At 32.7% G+C, this 19,276-nt stretch overlaps 1 protein-coding gene across 1 annotated transcript; it reads right to left on the bottom strand.

Annotated features, from left to right (window-relative positions):
* Nucleotides 1–1,107: 1,107 nt before the first annotated feature.
* On the bottom strand, nt 1,108–5,872 carry LOC113502587 (cuticle protein 19-like). The gene is made up of 4 exons (XM_026884205.1): nt 5,815–5,872; nt 3,075–3,212; nt 1,754–1,850; nt 1,108–1,540 (listed from the first exon to the last, which is right to left on the bottom strand). The coding sequence occupies exons 1-4, from the start codon at nt 5,827–5,829 to the stop codon at nt 1,380–1,382; spliced, it is 411 nt and encodes a 136-aa protein (XP_026740006.1). The 5' UTR covers nt 5,830–5,872; the 3' UTR covers nt 1,108–1,379.
* Nucleotides 5,873–19,276: the final 13,404 nt, after the last annotated feature.

Genomic DNA, 19,276 nt, shown 5'->3' with positions numbered 1-19,276 from the left:
TGACATGTCGGCTAACGAAAGCAAGTAGGTACTACATAACGTTTTTGTACTGTACCTTTTGTGGCTGAATTGTCATGTAGTAAGACATTTTAGGGCCTTAATTACTGGTTGGTGATATTCTGGTGCCAGTTTTTTATGGTGAACTACGAATTTGGTTGGGTACCTTTGTTTGAGAAATAAATGTTGGTTCAAACGAGTAAAACGTAAACGAAGATTGTTGAGATCTAAACGTTTATGATATTCAGAAACTACTATGGTTGTGCTGCGTCAAAAAATAGCAACGTTAAATATAGAAGAAGCAAAAAGATAACGCACATATAGTCAATGCACATACGTATATAAGAAAATGCACACACAAAGATGCACACTGGTTTAATACACAAATTATATCATTCATCAACAGTTTTCCGGTAAACCCCGGAATAACTGAAAAGATAACCAGCGACAACGTACTCCGAAGAACCAGCGATGTAACAACAAGATTAATAACATTGTTAACTCACAATAACAGCTAACGGTATAGTGAAAAACTGCGTTTATCGCGTACATCTATCATTGTAGTCCAAACAATGGTCAAAAGAAAGTAATTTATTTGATGCAATGACGTTCAGCTGTTTCTTTAACACCGTTTTAGACTAATATCCTGATTGTCAGTCTTTGGTCTGTTGAAGCGTAACTGCGATGCGGAGACACTGACTCGCGTCATCCGTCAATAAGTAAAAGCGTCTTCACATGACTTGTTGAGAATTTGCGACAGCGACAATTTGAGTGCTCAAACTTATCACTGAAAATTAAGTTGAACAGCTCTTCGTGCTCGAAAAACAGAGAGAGCACGAGAACTGTCAAATAATTTCATCATTGTCGCGTAGATTTCAGATAGCTAGGCAGAAACAAATGTTCTTTACACGAGTTACATTAAGCGTTGAGTTTTATAATGTATTCACGATCGGCGCGTCTTTCAATTTACGTGTGAACGGCCCTGTTACATTTATTAATGGACGCTCAGCAATGTTTCATGCATGGACTCCTTCTGTAACGATGATGAATTTGATCAGGAAAAGTTGATCAATTTATCACTTTCTTTTATAAACGAGTAAAAAACCAAGGCTGAGAAATATTTTCTTTATTTCACATCTCACAGTATCAAAACAATCAACGATTTGTCGTTAAGTTATAAACCTTACAAACTATTTTAATAATTACCTTTGAGATAACTACGTTGTGAAGCATATTTAAGAAGCTATATAAATAATAGATCGAAGATAATATCACAGTCTGACACTGGTTTTCAGAATGTTTTCGAGCTATTGATCATACTGAAACAGTGTCATCTATTGGGCAGCGTCGGAACTTCGAAGCTAGTATGATTTGAGCGCCATCTAGTAGTGGGAGTAATAACCAGAGCCACCGTGAGCGCTGTAGTGTTGCGGGTGTTGAGCGTGGCCAATACGTTTGACGACGGCGTTGAATCCGTTGTGTTTGTCAGCAGTGTACTCAACGATGCGAGTGGTGCCATCGGGCTCAGCGAGGGAATACGCACCTGGGGTATCGAATTGTGTCAGTATGAATGATTGTTTGTTACATAATAATAATTATCCTTTAAAGCAAGAACGTTGCATAAACACTATTGATCGATATTGTGGAATGTAGAGCACATTATTGGTATATTGCTTAAGTTCGATGACCGTCTTCAAGTAGTATCAAAAGACACGAATCCAGGTGGATATCAATGCAGAAAGAGAGTAATACATACCCTTAACGACGTCACCATCCCGACTCTCCCATTGTGTTTTGTGGTCGCCGGTGTGAGGGTCAGCTACAGAGTAGTCAAATGAATATTTTGGGTGTGACTGAAAAGAATTACAATGCCCATTATTTTTCAATCTCCTATTCAATAATTAAGCACATGAAACATAATTATAAAATATCCTTATAATTAATTTGCACATACTATTTTATATTTTACTTAGTACATTAATTAAACGTTACTTGCGTCATATCAAATCTAAGTTATTAAAAAAAATATCATTTTACGATATACGAGTACATTTACAAAATAATGATTATTGATCAATTTAATACATGCATATAGAATGGGAACAGATTTATTGTAAATCGATCCAATGACTTTTCGTAACTTCTCACTCATAATAAACTCAGAGCAAAAGACATCAACGCGCTGCACTTGACTGAACTTACTACATTTATACGTTTTAAAACTAATATTTTTCTGGTACAAAAATCCAATGATTGTAGTTTAGCTAAACAGTAATTCTAAATGTTATTGGACCTACATAGAAAATAAGCTTACATACTTAAGTAAATAATTAATATAATTACTTTTGTAGAAACGAAAATAATGTATGTCAACAGGGACTGTGTGTTTATTTGAAAATAATTTTGCCTCACAAACTACACTGCAAGTAGTGCACGAAATGGTCATCTATCATTTCGTAAGAACATTTTTGGGTTCAGACATTACCCAGTGTAATGAGGCGTCTCATGTCCAATTTTCCCCCATCTTTGTATGCACAATACAAATGACACATCGTGTTGCAATTCATAACGCAAGTAAACCACGTCATGGTGTTTGAACACCATAACAATAACTGTAAACATTTTGCCAAACAATTTTGAACCTTAAACTTTACCTTCTAAGATATTTTTCACAAAATAGGAAAATAGACAAAAAGCTTCAATGAAGTCATGACTTTAGATCCTTTATTTATTGTATTTAAACTTTTCAATACGTTTATCAGAGCAAGTATTTTGGGTTATTGTATTTTTGCTCCTGTTTCATATTATTTCAAATGACTTTTTATTGAAATTAGAAACGTTTGTGAGGTAATATTTGGTGTACCTACTTTGTATTACCTCAGTCTGTATTATGCCTTTGTTATTTGAAAAAAACTTGACTTCAGTTTATAAATATTTCCTTTTTTCCTTCAACTGTTTTTTTTCTTACAAATAATAATTTAGTCATGATATAAATAAAAAGTACTTTATCATTTCTAAATCTGTTTAAACCTATTTCAAACTGTGGTTAAGAACTTCTATTAGTCTTATATACTTACATAGTAGTCCTGACTGTGGCCGTAGTCTTGTGCAGGATAATAGCCACCATAGCCGGAGAGACCGCCGCCGTAGCCGCCACCATAACCACCGATATAGCCCGCGTTGGCTGCAGCACACGCCGCGACAAAGATCATTACCTGAATTATACGTAATGGTTAATTTCAAATATATCTTGATTTATTTATCTGTTCTTATTTTTTTATTCATGTCAAGGCATTTATTTTTATAAAGGTAGTCTAAGAATCAGGTCATTTCGTTCCAAAAGATCGAATAAGGGTGGTTTTCTGTGGTTAGTTTAGAAAAGAAAACCAAACCCATATAAATAAAAAATGTATTGACCCTCCTATTAAATCATTGTCAAGATCAAAAAGTAACATAACCTGTCAATCGAATGCACTAAAAACAAAAGAATTAAGACATCAAATAAGTTCACACAATTAAAATATCTAAGGTCAGTATTCTAGTCTTAAGTAATTTCATTCATAACAAGAGACACAATATTGTTACACGATCATGTACGAGAATACTATTATCTAGAACAATAGAGCAGGCAAAAACAAACGCAGGAAGTATGAAGAAAATATATGTTATAGTGGATGTTATGTCAGTGTTTATGATTACAAGGAATTTAGTGCACAAACATGTTTAATGACTTTGTGATGTTAGCGTATAAGAATATTAAGAGCCATGCAAATTGAATGTACGTACGGCGTGATATGAGGAAAAGTAGAGTCAATGTAACTTAATGGAATATGAATTTGTAGCTCTATATAATGTTTTCAGTATTTTAATGAAACATTAAAAATAACCTAAGAATTTTCAATTAAAGTAACATTTGAAAGCATCATCTAAAAATTTCCAAATAAGCATTAAACATAGAAACCGTTTCTCGAATATCAAAATCGGTTTAACATACTAAGAATAATTTGAAATAATATTAGGATTAGCTAGTAGGATTATCTCTTAGTTAGAACTACTAAGTAATCCTACTACCGAAATGTACGCGCCTGCTTTTCGCACAATAGCAAAAACACTGCATGACCTCAGTACTAACAAAAAGAAAACAACGTCTTCATTGTTAAGCTTTTGTTTTTTTTTCGTCAAAGTGAATTGATAAAATAAATTTCAAAAGGTCTAAGATAGTAAATTGTAGTTATTTTAATGAATGATAAATGTTTATTAAATCAGATGTATGCCGATTATTATTTTTTAATACTCAAATAAACAATGAAGAATATAAATAATATATCGCCATCTCGTCGAGAAAACTTAAAAAAAAACAAATCCAAATAGGCAACATTATTTGTGAAAAACGGAACATCAAAAAATATGTATTTTGTTTTACAGTTAAAATTAGTAGTAAAGGAACTTAATTATGATACGCTACAGAATCTCATAAGCAAGTACATATAGAACATCATAACATCGGAAGTCGGTACGATCTCAGTACAATAAAAAATTAAATTACACAATACAACATTACGTATAGTAAAAGAAAACTGTGAAAAATTAAGTTTTCCAATACAGGACGTAATGCGTTACGTATTACATTATACCATCGATATTTCCCATAGCTTTACGTGATCTGTTTGTATGTTTGCTGTTAACTACACCATGATGACGAGAAATACGTGCTTTTTGTGGCTGACGTAATGTCGCACGCGACTTGACACCTGGGGCGACGTTTGATGACTAAATTAGTGATTGATATTCTTTTTTTATTGAGCTATGCTTGGTAGCCATATATTGCGAAGGTAATGTCTATTAAAAAGTGTATAAATACGCGTTACGTAGTTTGTATTAATTTCGAGAAACGATTTTTTGCAAGAAATAGAATCGAAGCAACATAACTACGCCTGGGTGAGTTTCGATGTGTTCTTAATTAAATTATTTATAAGTTTTAGTTTTGCTATTACAATTGAATTTTTTCAATATTAGAAAAATATGTATTACATACATATATTTCTATCACTTCAGCAACAAGCAACATCACTGAGCCTTAATGAACGAGTATTATTAATTTTTAGAATCACAACATTTAGAAGGTGCAACTTTTGTTTTGAGATGTTATCTACCTACAGATGTAACTCTATATGTGCGTTTGTACTAAAAAAACATGAACTAAATCACATGTGGTTTGACAATGATCTGTTTTTATTAAGAGTAGTTTGTTGATCGATAGAAATGTTATTGTATTAAAAAGCATGATTATGACCGTCTTGGTAAATAGCTGAAACTATTGGTTATATTTTTATAACCTGAAACTGATCTTGGTTTTCAATTATTTTTTATTGTTAAGTAAACCGATATTAACATTTTATCAACGATTTATTTATCTCTATAATTTAAAAACATAAACAAAATTTGTTACATTTTTTTGTATTGTAAAGTAATTTTTCCTTCAACTAACGTCAATTATTATAGAACTACATTTTTATTTTCTAATTCAAAATCACCCTTCAATTATAATTTGCCTCATAGATTACCTCCGAAATGTAAAAATAATATTTGTAATTTTAAATCGAAATTTTAAAATAACTGTTTCGAAGTGATAGCAAAGCCCTAAATTTTCCCCATGACTTTATATTTTCTTAAAATGGTAAATTTAACTTTTTACAAAATAATATGAAAAAAACCACATAGATTTCCCATAACTCTATATTTCAAGAGCAATTAGCAACCCCTGATATTATTATATCTTCTATGGTAGTTCGAAGCTATCACAATCACGTTACTTACTTGGAAGGCACGCATTTTCACTGTCAAGTCACTTTCGTCCTCTTCGGTGTCGACAGGAGCTGAACTGACACTGATGCTGGTCCCAGCAGCCCACTGTATTTATAACAAGCACCTTTGTTGCACCACAGCTGCTGTGCCTTGTAACGTACGTATTACCGACGTACATGTTGACAAGAAGGCTTATTATTCGATTTGTTGGGAGGTATGGGAGGTAAACACCAACATTTTAATTAATAATAATGATTATTAAAGCTCTAGTTAGGTTTTTATGATATTTTAGAAAAGTAAAATGTTCAATAATATTTTGTTTTTTAACGCAACTGCGTCTGTATTAGCTCCGAAATAAGTAAGACATAAAAAAAATTGAAAATAACAGCTTTTAACTTATGACCCTATATAATTGAAGGCATTGAAGGGTGTTAACCATGATAATTCATTAATTATTAAAAAGCTATTAATTAATAAACACAATAAAAACATGAAGAAACCATGGAAATTAATTGATATAGAAAATAAAGTATAAATAATATAAAACGATTAAACCCAAACATTGTTAAATTTTTTATATTTCTTAATACACTTTGGTAAATTTCAGTTAATTATTGATCAGGGTTACAGTATTGTCTTACACACAGTTCTTTGAAAATCCATCATCTACTGAAATTTACTTATGAGCAACGTGCAAATTACACAAAATTCACAAGGTTTTTAATTACAAAAAACGAAAATTGTATTCAAGAGCGTAACAACTCTTACCTTCCTATTAAAATTCTTATCATAATTCTGACGGACTCTAAAATGTTAGCTTTATGATTCGTATCTTCAAAATACTGAAGATACTGAAGAAGACTAGAACTAATAAGTCAAAAAATTTATTGTTACTAAGCAAATATTAAAAGAAAACCCGCTAACAAGTAAGGGTTTTTTATTTAAATTCATTTAGTGAAGTTTTATTTATTATAGTTGGCAAAGTCCATGTCCAACATACAAAACATTTTCATCAAATTTAAACTTGGAAAAATTCATCCTCATAGCCAGAGTTCCTCACTAAGAACCACTATATTATAACAATTTATATTTTTCGAAATCCCTCAGCCGCAAGCGTTGATCACAACATTACATTGTTACGTGCAACGACTATCAAACAAATTGATCTACATACATAGTTTATTTGGTACGCTATTTATTGCAGTAAATAATTATAAAGCTGCGTTGCGTACAACTCATTATATCGAGATAGAATTGTTCGTATTAATATTCAATGAGGTTATGGAGCAAATATCGACAACAATGTGAATTGTTTGCTTTGAAGTCAACATGCCCCTATGTACTTGTTACTAGGGAACACACTAATAGGTTAGCACGTTCGCGAGTAAGATAGTTTAGTAATTTTGCCTGATTATATTTTAATTGAAAAATCATGTCGGGTAAAAAAGCTAAAGAAAAGCAATTTTTCATAGGAAAATAGTCATTTTTCATAGTCACTTACATTTTTATATTTTGTTGGTATAGTGGCTACTAAAATACAATATTTGCAAAAAAAAATTATCTATAAATAACGGTTCTTAAAAACAGCCTGGTGACTGAGGGGCGGACAGACGGAAACAGAACATAGTTATGAAGTTCTGTAGTTTCCATTTGGGATCGAAACCCTAAAAAAAGGAAAGATTAATTGCGAACAGTCACTAAGCTTTTCTCATGTTTATTTAATTTCTGGAAACGCACAAGACACGCATAGGCAGTACAAACCAGAGTATGTAGGCCTAATTATAAAGATAATAAAGTACAATTTTAACATCTGGGCTAATATCAGCCAAGAGCAATCACTAATCAATTTGCGTAGCCGTCTCGTAGAGAATGTTTGACCTTTTTGAAGAAACCGATCAGAGTTACATTATTGATTGATGCAGGATAACAAAAAACGTAGTATCACATTTCTTGTGAAAGTAATTTCAATATTACGTTGTTTATATTACGTCTTGTTTATGAGTAACTTTCAGATTAAGTACATATATTGTAGATGTACAAATACAACATTATATAGAGTTCTAAAATTCTAAGAGTTAGGTTATATACATAATATTTACGGGTACAATAATGTATTTTGATGGATTCCTCGCTAAACGAGGTCAGTTTAAATATAAGCACGGATGTGTTTTAAAAAATAGTTTATTAAATATCGAATTATTTATACGGCCCTGTGAAGAAATCAATCAAATAGTGGCAGACTTCCAAAATATGTCAACTTTTGCCGAGTTCTTAAAGTGCGTTCTATAAGCCTCATTGCCAAAAAGTTATTCATCAAGCAAAGCAAACTATGTCTAGTCTACAGATTCGATTTGGAGATTTAATCATTATCATACGCCTATCAGTTTTCATTCACTCATTCTTAATCATTCTTAAACAGACAACCTACTTTAGAGCCAGAAAACCCTTTTCTCAAATTAATTTATGTTTCGTGCAACAATCTAGCAACGAAGATTAATTATAAGGATATTTAAATCATGTATAACAAGGACGTTATTTCCATCCTGTGATATAATACGTGCTAATATCCTGCGCTTAGTCACATCCTCAAAAATTGTATAATGAGGTCTTAATAGCCAAATGTCATGTCAATTACGTTAATTGTTAATTGTGGTAAAGAACTTGAACACGAGACTTTTAATCTGAAAATCTACAGCAGGGTATAGTTTATATGCATTTTTAAGTAAAAATACACAGCTTCTATTTTTCTATTCTATTTCACTCCTAGGCCATTTAAAATATTTTAATAATCAGTGGGATATTTTAGACCAGAAATAGCAAATATTATATGAAAATAAATTATTGGACTGAATAAAAACAAGCGGTGAAATATGAGGAAATCTTTTTCGCCCAACGTTCGAGTAAAAAATTCTACTAATTTGATTGAATGTATCATGATAGATCCTAGTCATCGAATTTAACTTAAAACTGTTTCTATGGCAACAGGCTATCATTGTTGTTCCTCAACAAAAGAGGTTGCATGTTTAATGGGTGTGTCCAACAAAAAGACAGCAATTCGGAATTTATTGCTCATTTCATACGATCCACATATTTCGGTAGACACAAAGTTTGTAAAACCGATAATTAATGAAACAGTATGCCGTTTGCATTAGCTAGGTTGCGTTATGCATTAGCGCTGTGATTTCATGTTATTATGCACACAATTGACGATAACGACACTGGTTGCGTGTGTAGGAGTATTTTGTGAATTTATTATTATTAAATACATAACATACGTAAGGGGACATTGAACTTGATGCCTCATATAATAGCGCATTGAGTTTAAAAATAAATATAAAGTAGAAATTGTCTTTTTTTTAGTGTTTACATATTAGTACCTACAGATAAGTCGGTGATTAGCCTGGCACTCTGCAAATCGTTGATAATCTCTTCTCACTCATTCATACTTATTTTGTCCATTAAATGTTAAGACAAAGAATCTATTTTTACTCAAAAGTTCTGTCTATCCCTTGATCGTGACTTTGGGTCCAGCTGAACAATTTTGACTACATTAATTCTGGAGTCTATGGAATATTCGTCATCAATAAAAACAAAGACCAAAATATAATTTATCTTTAAAACTCAGACATAAAATAAAAACGGTATCCTGTCAATAAAAACTTTTGAAAGGTCACTCGCCAATCTAAACTTAAAAATCAATTACTTAAACCTAGACATTGCCCATAAATTAATAATTATTCGAGGTTTTAATAATTCCGTTTGAATATTTCAAGTATTTTTAATTCCAATTTTATTGCTCAAAGTAATTTACGTTATTTAATTAAAGCGATCACTTTTGAGCACATTTCTTGGTAACCGTCTTGTACTGAGTCAGAGATGTGTTGAAACTTACCTACAATACCTATTGCCTATTGCCTATTGGATATACCAAACCGATGCCTATCTAAAACTGGGCTAATATGTACTAACTATAATATACTCATTCTGCTAACACATTCTATTGTTCTCGTTGAATGATGAACTATTTTAGAACGTAGAATTGTTTTTTTAAGGCGAAATGAAGCGTTGCTGAAAAACAATTGATGTATATTTTAGTAATATAGGGGAAACTTAGGAAATAATAAAACAGTCCTTCGTTCGTTACAATATATTACAAACACGTCATCATACATATTTCTATAGGTAAAAAAAATTATAAAACATTTTTTAAGTTCGTTTATTGGTTAAAAAGTAAGTATTTTTGTGTGTTCACTACCTTCACAATCTTTAACGTTTTAAAATACGTTGAATTTTGTACAAATTCAATTTAAGCAAGCTAATTTAAGAGTTTAAATGAGCAACGAGATGGTACGTCAATCAGCAATGGAAGATTCGATAAAAATCGCCAATATTCCGGTTGCGGAATTAGAACAAGGCTTCGATTGCGGCACAGCGCCGCTTCGAACCCAAACCCTCTATTAGAGCAACCGTTGATAAGAACAGAGCTACCATAATTACAAATCGGTGTACCGAATTAACAGGCAATCGATTTGTATCGATGGTGGATATGAGTAATCGATTTATCGTATGAACATCGGATAAGGATCATAAATTTAAGCACTAATTTTTGTTAACCTATTTTGAGTGATTAGAATTATAAGATAAAGGAATACTATTACAATATTTACGTCCTAGAAGTTTCAACATAAGTTGTCGGCGTTCCTTAAAAAGAGTAGAAATGCCTCATACAGTGTTTGTCTAATATTTCCTTTAAAATAATAAAACGGAGAAATTAACGTAAGCTGTGAGAAAGTTCTCAGATACGATATTTAAGTACTAGTATATCTGCCTGAAATGTCCCAACTATGTTGGAGTTGGCTTCCAGCCCAACTGGATACGGTGAAGCATCAGTATTCTACATGGACTGGATGACTATTTATCCTCGTCAATCAAGATCCCCGGTCAACATGGTTTTACATCTTGGGTAAAATACATAAGTATCTCTATTTAAACTAGATTCCGAATATTCATTAAACATTTCGGCTCAATTAACGTTAATTACGTTATTAGCGCTGATATAGTTAAATGCATTATTGATTGACTTGTTAAGCAAGCTTGCCGGCAGTATGTAGGTACAGTCACCGGCAAAAGTAGATGCTCGAAATCAGAAATACAATGCTAATGAACGGAGATCCACTCGGACTGTTTGTTTTTTCGATAATACTGGGCGGGCTGATACTCCAGTCCACATACTTTTAAATCACTTGGCATTAGTATTGAATTTTGTGATTTGGATCATCCACTTTTGCAGGTAACTGTACAACCTTTACCAACAACAAATAGGCCTTATCAACATTGAACAACAAAAACCTACCCACTTACAGATCATTAAGCACTATTCAATCAACAATTGCGAAATTCAAGATCCTACTGGAAAAAATGTACCACAACGGTACGTGCTAGTCGGCCAAGGAAAAGCTATGAAACAAGCCGACACACGTACTTGGCCGCCAAGGTTGGCCAAATACTGAATTAGCGTGACAAACTGTTATCGATGTGTTTCCATCAGAATTATAGCAAAAAAGTATTTCATCGTTTGATAGGATATTGTGTAATGCATGGTAAGGCATAGTGTGACAAAATTCCTTTGAATTGTACTCACATTATACGTACAATTGCAAACTATTATGCGGGTGTTTCTTGCACATATACATACAATTTTATTGTGTTATTGGCAATGATTTTACGTGAATTGATTGTACGTTACGCTCACATGAGTATGTCGGTTTTTATACAAATCAATAATTTGATAATTGTTGGGTTCATTGTACGATATTTGAAGTGACGAGTACTTGTGGCTTACAAGACATTATTACCGTCGTCAATTGGTTATACAAATAATGACACTGCGAAAGTATGTGAGTGTTTGTATATATATGTATGTCTGCTACCCCATCAACCCCAAAACGCTTTACCGATTTTAATGGAATTAGGTTACAACATGCTTATAAGAGGTATATTCGAGTTCGTTTTGCAGTTAAAACCGACATTCAGGCTGACGAATCTGGAATTCTTTTTGTATACAACGCCTATGATTATATGAAAACATCGTTAAGGCCCTGGTCAATCCACATAATTACTAACTACACGACATCGCATTATTCACCGATTTCTGGTATACAAATATTATGGAACCATCAAAGTTTCTATTGAAACATTAATGCTTACTCTGCAAAAACGATGTGTCAGAAGTGAAAAGTGTTACTTCATTATACCCAAAAACAGACGTCCAGAAAATCGCGGAAATCGATAATCTATACTTTTTCCACAAATTAAGAATCTAGTCTTAGCATTTTTAACTATCACACTTGGTCACTTGATCCTGTCTGGACTGACAAACAAACTTAGGTATTTTCGAGTACAGAACACTTATACATGGATCAAACGTCTCCGCTCATCAAACAAAAACGGTGACTTGGATTCGAACCCACGACCTCCACTATACCAGACAGGGAAGCTAACCAAAACACCAACAGGCCAGTCAAGTCAGTCAGCATAAAATGTTCTAATTACTTTCCAGTTAAACAGTGTTACTATTGACCAAATATTACGTACTTGTTATTAGCACTGTGCAATGAAAAGTAGGGCGTGACGTGGCCTGGTCAGTTCCCACGAATAGACCAAGAGCAACCTTGTTTATATGATGACGATGGAAAATACGGACCTACTTAGTCCCAATTCCAAAAGTAAGATTACTGTAGGTCATCATTCATCATCACCCTGACCTTATCATTATTATTGGCGTCGGAGCAACATGTCTTCTTCTTCTATACCTTTCTATCTGACATCGGCTCACAAGAAACACTCGTAAGATTACTTTAGATTTCGAAGAAAAAATCTAGTAGAGAAGCGACACACTAGCACGACGATAGGAATTGTATTTTAAGAGATGTGGACACTTGTCTCCTTGAGGGAGGAAGCGGGCAGTGTCAGACTCTTACTAACAAATCCTAAACTGAAATACAACGTCTCAAGCATTTAGTCGGCGACAATTCATCACGCATTAGTAGCGCTCTAGGTGCTGATTCATTGGTATATTTGTTGGTTGGCTTGACTTACCGATTTATGTGGGTTTTGAATTCACTGCTGGCACGTTTGACATTGCGGTTGTAGAATCAGGAAGTTAATTTACGATTGTTTTTTTTTTTTACAAATGCTCATAAGCTTAGTTTTTTGATTTGTCAGATGAAGGAATAATTTTCTATTGCACTAATGTCACCTTAGAGAAGGTTAACTTTGAAGAAAAGGTGTTTTTTCAACAAACTCAAGAAGTATTACTCTAACATTGTTAACTCCACATAACTTAATACAGAGTTATTAATTGAAATTTAATAAGTCGGTATTTTTTTCTTTATCTTCATCGTTCACCCGTATATGAGCTATGTACTTCAGACATTGACCCCGAAATACGCTTATAGCTTTAAAACATATATCACTATTTTTTGGATCGACTTTATTTAGTTAGTTCATCCACTGAGGATGAATCCATCCACATTTTACAACAACGAATCATCAATGACAAAAACTCTTACTGTCATCTTTACTTAATTAATTGAATGAACAACACCATCTGATGGAACTTGGAAACACTATTATAACAACAACTGCGCAAACGCAAGGCCTGAATGTTTTTGTACTTTCAAATGACGCAGTATGGCAACTTGCAGCATAGCAACGCAATAACTTCAGGTATTGACGAAAGATGGCGCAGAATACCTCCTAATCCGTAGATAGTTTGTTTAATTATTTAAATAGGTCTTTTGCTCTATTAATATTAGATATTTCCTTTAGGGAGGGATAGCTCTATAGAACACTACAGGCAAACAAATTGCTGAGAATTTAATTTTCAGGAAGAAGCAGTTTTCTTTTACAATTAAATTTTATTTTCTGCAAAATCTTCACAGAAATACCAACAAATAATGGTACTAATAATGTTTCCTGCTGATAATATAATTCCTGGGAACTGCTAAGATATCTCTTAACCATTGAAAGTCTTTAAGATACGATAGAACCCCTAGTTTACTTAAACATTAATCCGACATTGTATGCATGAAGGGAGATAAGGGAGTGTAGGTTCAATTCCAACGCTGATAAAGCACCAATATGACTTTGAATTATTCAAGAAAAGTGTGACAAACAAAAAAGGATAGTTTTCTTTAAGCAACATAAAACTTATTTCCATTTATTGAAACAAGATAAAGGTCACAACAACGGTTCAAGATAGAAATCTAAGTCCTAGGTGGGAGATGTGAACTAATTATACTTATGCACTTGGCCTGCCATATCTGTTAATGACTGGTATGCAAATGTTTGATAGAAAGAACGGGCACACGATGTGAATTGTAAAGTAGCTGTATATAAACGTCTTTAATATCAAGGATAATTATGATTTGCTATAGCAGATAGCCGAATATTTATTGCTAAACTCAGGAAGGAAGTTTATACAAAAATTGCAAAACATACCTATTTATTAATGATTTATCTGTTGGATGTTTAGGTGTATTTAAGACAAGTATGTACTGTTTAATAGATAAAATATATATTGCAGCATTTACCTTCTTTAATGTTCTTAATTTTTTGAGTTAATTTTTCAAATCATTCAATTGATAAAACTTATAAAACCACAATTTCAGTACTACGGAACGGGATTCGAACCCACAGCAGTTCACGCTGTCTTGAAGGCTTGGTAATCCGCATAATTACTTTTGTAACAATTATACTTAGAGACAAAGTTTTAATTTAAACTGAATTATTAGAGGGTTTATAGTTTCAAGACATTAGTTAATACAAGTTTATGTAGTCAAGGATGAAACAAAGTTGAAACTCCTAAATAAAAGGTTAACAGCAGCACTGTAACACTCTGTCCTTCAGGGTGCTTTAAACTGTGGACATGATTAAAAAAACATAAACTTAATTATACGTAACTGAAATAAAAGGTAAATTGGCCCTGCCGATATTATTTGACACAACAAGGAGTTTGAGGAAGTACTCCAATTCTTCTTAGCAACAACTCAAAATATGTAAAGCATATACAATATACACCTACTTTATTTAATAAATTCACGATTAGAATGTTTTGCACTGTAAGTAGGTTAAATGTTGATGAGTGCGATTTCACACTTACCTTGGAATTGAGAAAACCTTCGTGGTTATAGCCATTAGATATGTTCAACTGTTTTATGTCGCCTCGAGACTTACAGCTGGCGACCTACCATCTTCTATCAAGTAAGAAAATCCTAGTTGTGGAAGCAAGACGGCACTATAAACGGTAGAGCACCATCTCGCTTCGACATGAGCAACCGTCTATCTTATAATATCACTAGCTTTTCGCCCGCGGCTTCGCCCGCGTCGAGGTCGGTTATATCGCGCTTCCAAGAGAACTCTTCAAAAGTCCGGGATAAAAACTATCCTATGTTCTTTCTCAAGGTCAACTCTATCTCTGTATCAAATTTCATTGAAATCAGTTCAGTGGTTTAGTCGTGAAAGCGTAACAGACAGGCAGAGAGATAGACAGAATTACTTTCGCATTTATAATATTAGTAGGGATGTCAGTTAAATCAAAAGGTAATAAAAATTTCGAATTCAAATGTTTTGCAATAGATGTGAAGATGCTATTCTAAATTCAAATTGTGAAAATTGATAAGGCTAATATCAACAGTCAGCTGTTTAATATTCAACGTGTGAAGCAAGAGTACTTCCAAAGATGGTCCTTTCACTTTGGAGTATAGTTTTAATATGTAGAGAACATTAAAAGCTCAAAGATTTAGTACTAGTTCAGTTTGATGTGGATTTTAGTTTATCCTTTTTGAAACCGACTTAATTTTGTTTGTAATATTCCTTTGACTGCACGGACAGCCGAGTGGTATTGTTGAGCCGTTGTTCATTGTTGATGATGTTCGATTCCCGCGCAGGACAAGCATTTGTGTGATTCACGAATGTTTGTGAAAACCTTCGCGATATAAGGATTACATTTCTTATTGTAACGGTCGCTTTTTTCTTAATAACCAATTTACTTACTTATATCTAGAATACGATCAAGCGGAGTGAATAGAGAAAAACTTTGTTTACCTAGGTATATTAAAATGCTTTTGGACTAAACTGGTAGATACAGATGACTTTCAAATGTATGGCAAAACACGATCTCTTTTCATTTAAAAATAAACGCATGCAACACAACCAAGGGCTTTACTTTAATAATGTGGTATTTTCATCGTATTAAAATAATCTTTGAATTGATTTCATCCAACACGAACTCTATATTAATAATATCGGAATGAATTAGTCTTCATTTGTATTTAAAATTCAGTCTAGATAATTTTCATACAAATTTTGTCGATATAGGTCTCTAATCTTTTTTATCTTAAGTACAGTTCTACAAAGTGCTAATTTTCATCGAAATTACTTCAATTTTACTAACGTATTCAAGTGCCCTTTAAAATAACCCCGCTAACTGAAATCAATAAATAATTCACATGTAAATTGTATCTTTAAGATTATCTGCTGTTAATATTTGGATATAAACAAATCACGATTGCAATAAAATCAGAAAGGATATATAGAAATCATTGAAATTGATAAAGCCTTGATTAGTTATAGTCATAAAGTCCTAATACGAAGACATTACCTATTACTATACATAAATAATAATAACTGTTAGTAAATGTCACACTTAGGGTAACCGGCAAGGCAATAATTCCTTCTAATATGCTAATAAGTATATATAATGTTCCTCTTTTGAGCCAAATCTGCTCAAGCTACGGACAAAATCTCTTTGAAGCGACTTTATATGATTCCACGTGAACAATTCGTCAGTCTGTAGATGCATTACATTCGACAACTGAATATTAGGTCGGCTTTCAGAGTTATTTCTTAAATCATCTTCATATACTTTTTGCATCGGGGTTTGAACAGTCGCATAACTACGAAACGAGATGTCAACCTTACTTCAATTTAAATTTAAAAGGTAATAAAATATGATTGTAGTCCATGATGGGAAGTATAGCAACGCGTGATGATGCAATATCGTAAGCAAATTACCTCATTGTTGTTGCCAACGGAATGTGACAAGTTTTATATTTTAAGCTAAACAGACCAATAATGAAATATGAAAAATATGAAATTAATAATAACGCAGATGTGTGTCTTCAAACTACAAAAAAAAAACATGCAAATGAGCAAACCATTCATGCATTTCTTTTAAAGAAAAAGATAATTTAACGATTTCCAATGTTGTTTTTTTTTTGTTTTAATGCTTTTATCGTCGTAGGATACTATAGACCCACGCCTGACTTGTGGGCACATTGCACATAAATAGTATTCAAAAATAATTATAACATACATACCTCTTAAATTATTTACATGGCTGTACATTTTACATGCGACAGGTTAAGTAGGAAAAACGTGTTCAAATAAACATACGCATATTCTTGCAAATATGCTCTTTTTAAGATCGCATATTTATGATAAAATTCCTTTCTCAGCTACCTACTTCAATTTACATTCATATCTTTCGATCAGTGCGACTTCATTTTATATTAGATTCTAGATATAGCTTTGCATGATAGTAAATAGAATTTAAAATTAAATTAATTGCATACAAATTTATATTTATTGACTGTTGAGTAAACTGTTGTGTGGGCCTACCATCTCGTTTTAATGTAAGATTCAAGAAACTATTATTGAACGCCATGTAGTGCACTGTCACGGTTTCAAAAACATCAGTGATATCACCTTATGCGGTGGTAGTCAACCCTTTGGGCACTGATTCTACTATTTTCTTGATAAATAAATGAATGGAAATTGGATTGAATTTAGCAATATTTATATTCTCCTAAGAACTATAACCAACACAAAAATTCTATATTCAGTACGGGGCGGAACCCTCACTCAATGCAACGAATTTTCAATGACAAACTGAATCCAATTCCCATTCATTTATCGCCAATTGAAAATAGCGGAGTTTTAGCTCTATTCCTAGTATAAATTCGTGCATAAATTCACCTATGATGACTGGTAGTGTTATCTGAAACGAATCAGTTGTATTTGTATATACTAAGCGGGAAATATATTAGCATAAAGGTGCAGTAATTTCTGCACATAAGTATCATATTGACAGTCAATGAGGCTAGCTGTATAAAATAAATCCTCCTTGGTTCATACGGGTCATCTTGATGAGACTCGTAGTCAATATGTGAGCCTACTACTATATCTCTAAATAAAATTGTTTTGTGTTAGAGAGAGATGCTGCTCTACACTTTATGTGCCGTCTCTTTTTTACTGCTACAGCTGTCCTACTATAAGACAGTTTACTGAACTGTCCAGTTATCTGTAGCAAACAAAATAATATAATATAGTAAGTTTTGGTCTTCAGCCTGTTAGCTCGCTTTTAATAAATTTATATGTGTAAATGAAAATCAATGTATTTACGTAAACACTTGCTTACAATGTAGGTCGTACAGGATATAAAAGAATTAATACTTATTCAAATATGAAAAAAAAACTTGTAAAAGTGTCACGACATGCATGAATCTGAAAAAAAATAACAAAGTCGCATTTATTATTGAATAGACAGGATAATAACTGTTTGCTAATAACCTAGACATTATATTATTATTTCATTGACAATATGTGCATATTTATTAAGTTTAAATACAGTAAAAAAGGGAGTTCTGTTGTATCCAAGGTAACATGGTGTCTCACTTAAATCCTGTCCCGGTTTTTTATCTCACGCATAATGAAGCCCGTGGTAATTCATCCTGTCACCGGTACCTGGAAAACATTGAAGTTTAAATTTTAAATAATACACAATAAATACTATTATTATCTCCGTTTAATTTACTAGGCAGGGCCGCACAATCACTTCTAAAGACCAAGCTAATAACCAGCAAAAAAATACCTTAAAATATTTTCGGTTGTTTTGTACTAAATCGAAAACAACTTTGCTAATATTTCAGTAATTACCACAACATTAGCCGTTACTTACTTAAATTTCGTGCAATACAAATTACCAGTCTATAATCCAATATCATAGCTATTCACATAATAAATGTTTACCTCACTAAACCGTTAGCCATTTATTGGATTACAAAACGAAGCTCGGCTAGCGCGCTCCCTAAATGAAATTTCGCATTACTTAATAAATTATGTTATTTATTGGTAAACTGCTGTGGCAACTAAATTATTTGTTAATTGAATTGGATGGTGGAGTATGTAATGTTTGTATGGTTATTCTTAACTTTGCTACATTAGAGCAGACATATTCAGAAATGCACATATTTTTTAGTGGGATAAGCCGAAAGGATGTAATTTCATTTTTTGAGAATACAAAAGGTGGATATTGAGTTTAACTAAAATATTCCCGTCGGCGTTTACACAAGTAGGTACCTCTGCCCACACACTTGCACACGTTAATGTTGTAACTTTTTTTCATCATGCA

Source organism: Trichoplusia ni, chromosome 17, assembly GCF_003590095.1.
Source record: "Trichoplusia ni isolate ovarian cell line Hi5 chromosome 17, tn1, whole genome shotgun sequence".
Taxonomy (NCBI): Eukaryota; Metazoa; Arthropoda; class Insecta; order Lepidoptera; family Noctuidae; genus Trichoplusia; species Trichoplusia ni.
Note: the sequence above shows the minus strand (reverse complement) of the source record. Positions and strands in the feature narration are given on the sequence as shown.

Excerpts from the sequence above, each read along its gene's own strand:
- LOC113502587 (XM_026884205.1), bottom strand. Across the intron at positions 1,851-3,074 it reads GCCACAGTCAGGACTACTAT|TCACACCCAAAATATTCATT; the intron begins GTAAGTATATAA and ends AATTCTTTTCAG. Across the intron at positions 1,541-1,753 it reads GGATGGTGACGTCGTTAAGG|GTGCGTATTCCCTCGCTGAG; the intron begins GTATGTATTACT and ends TCGATACCCCAG.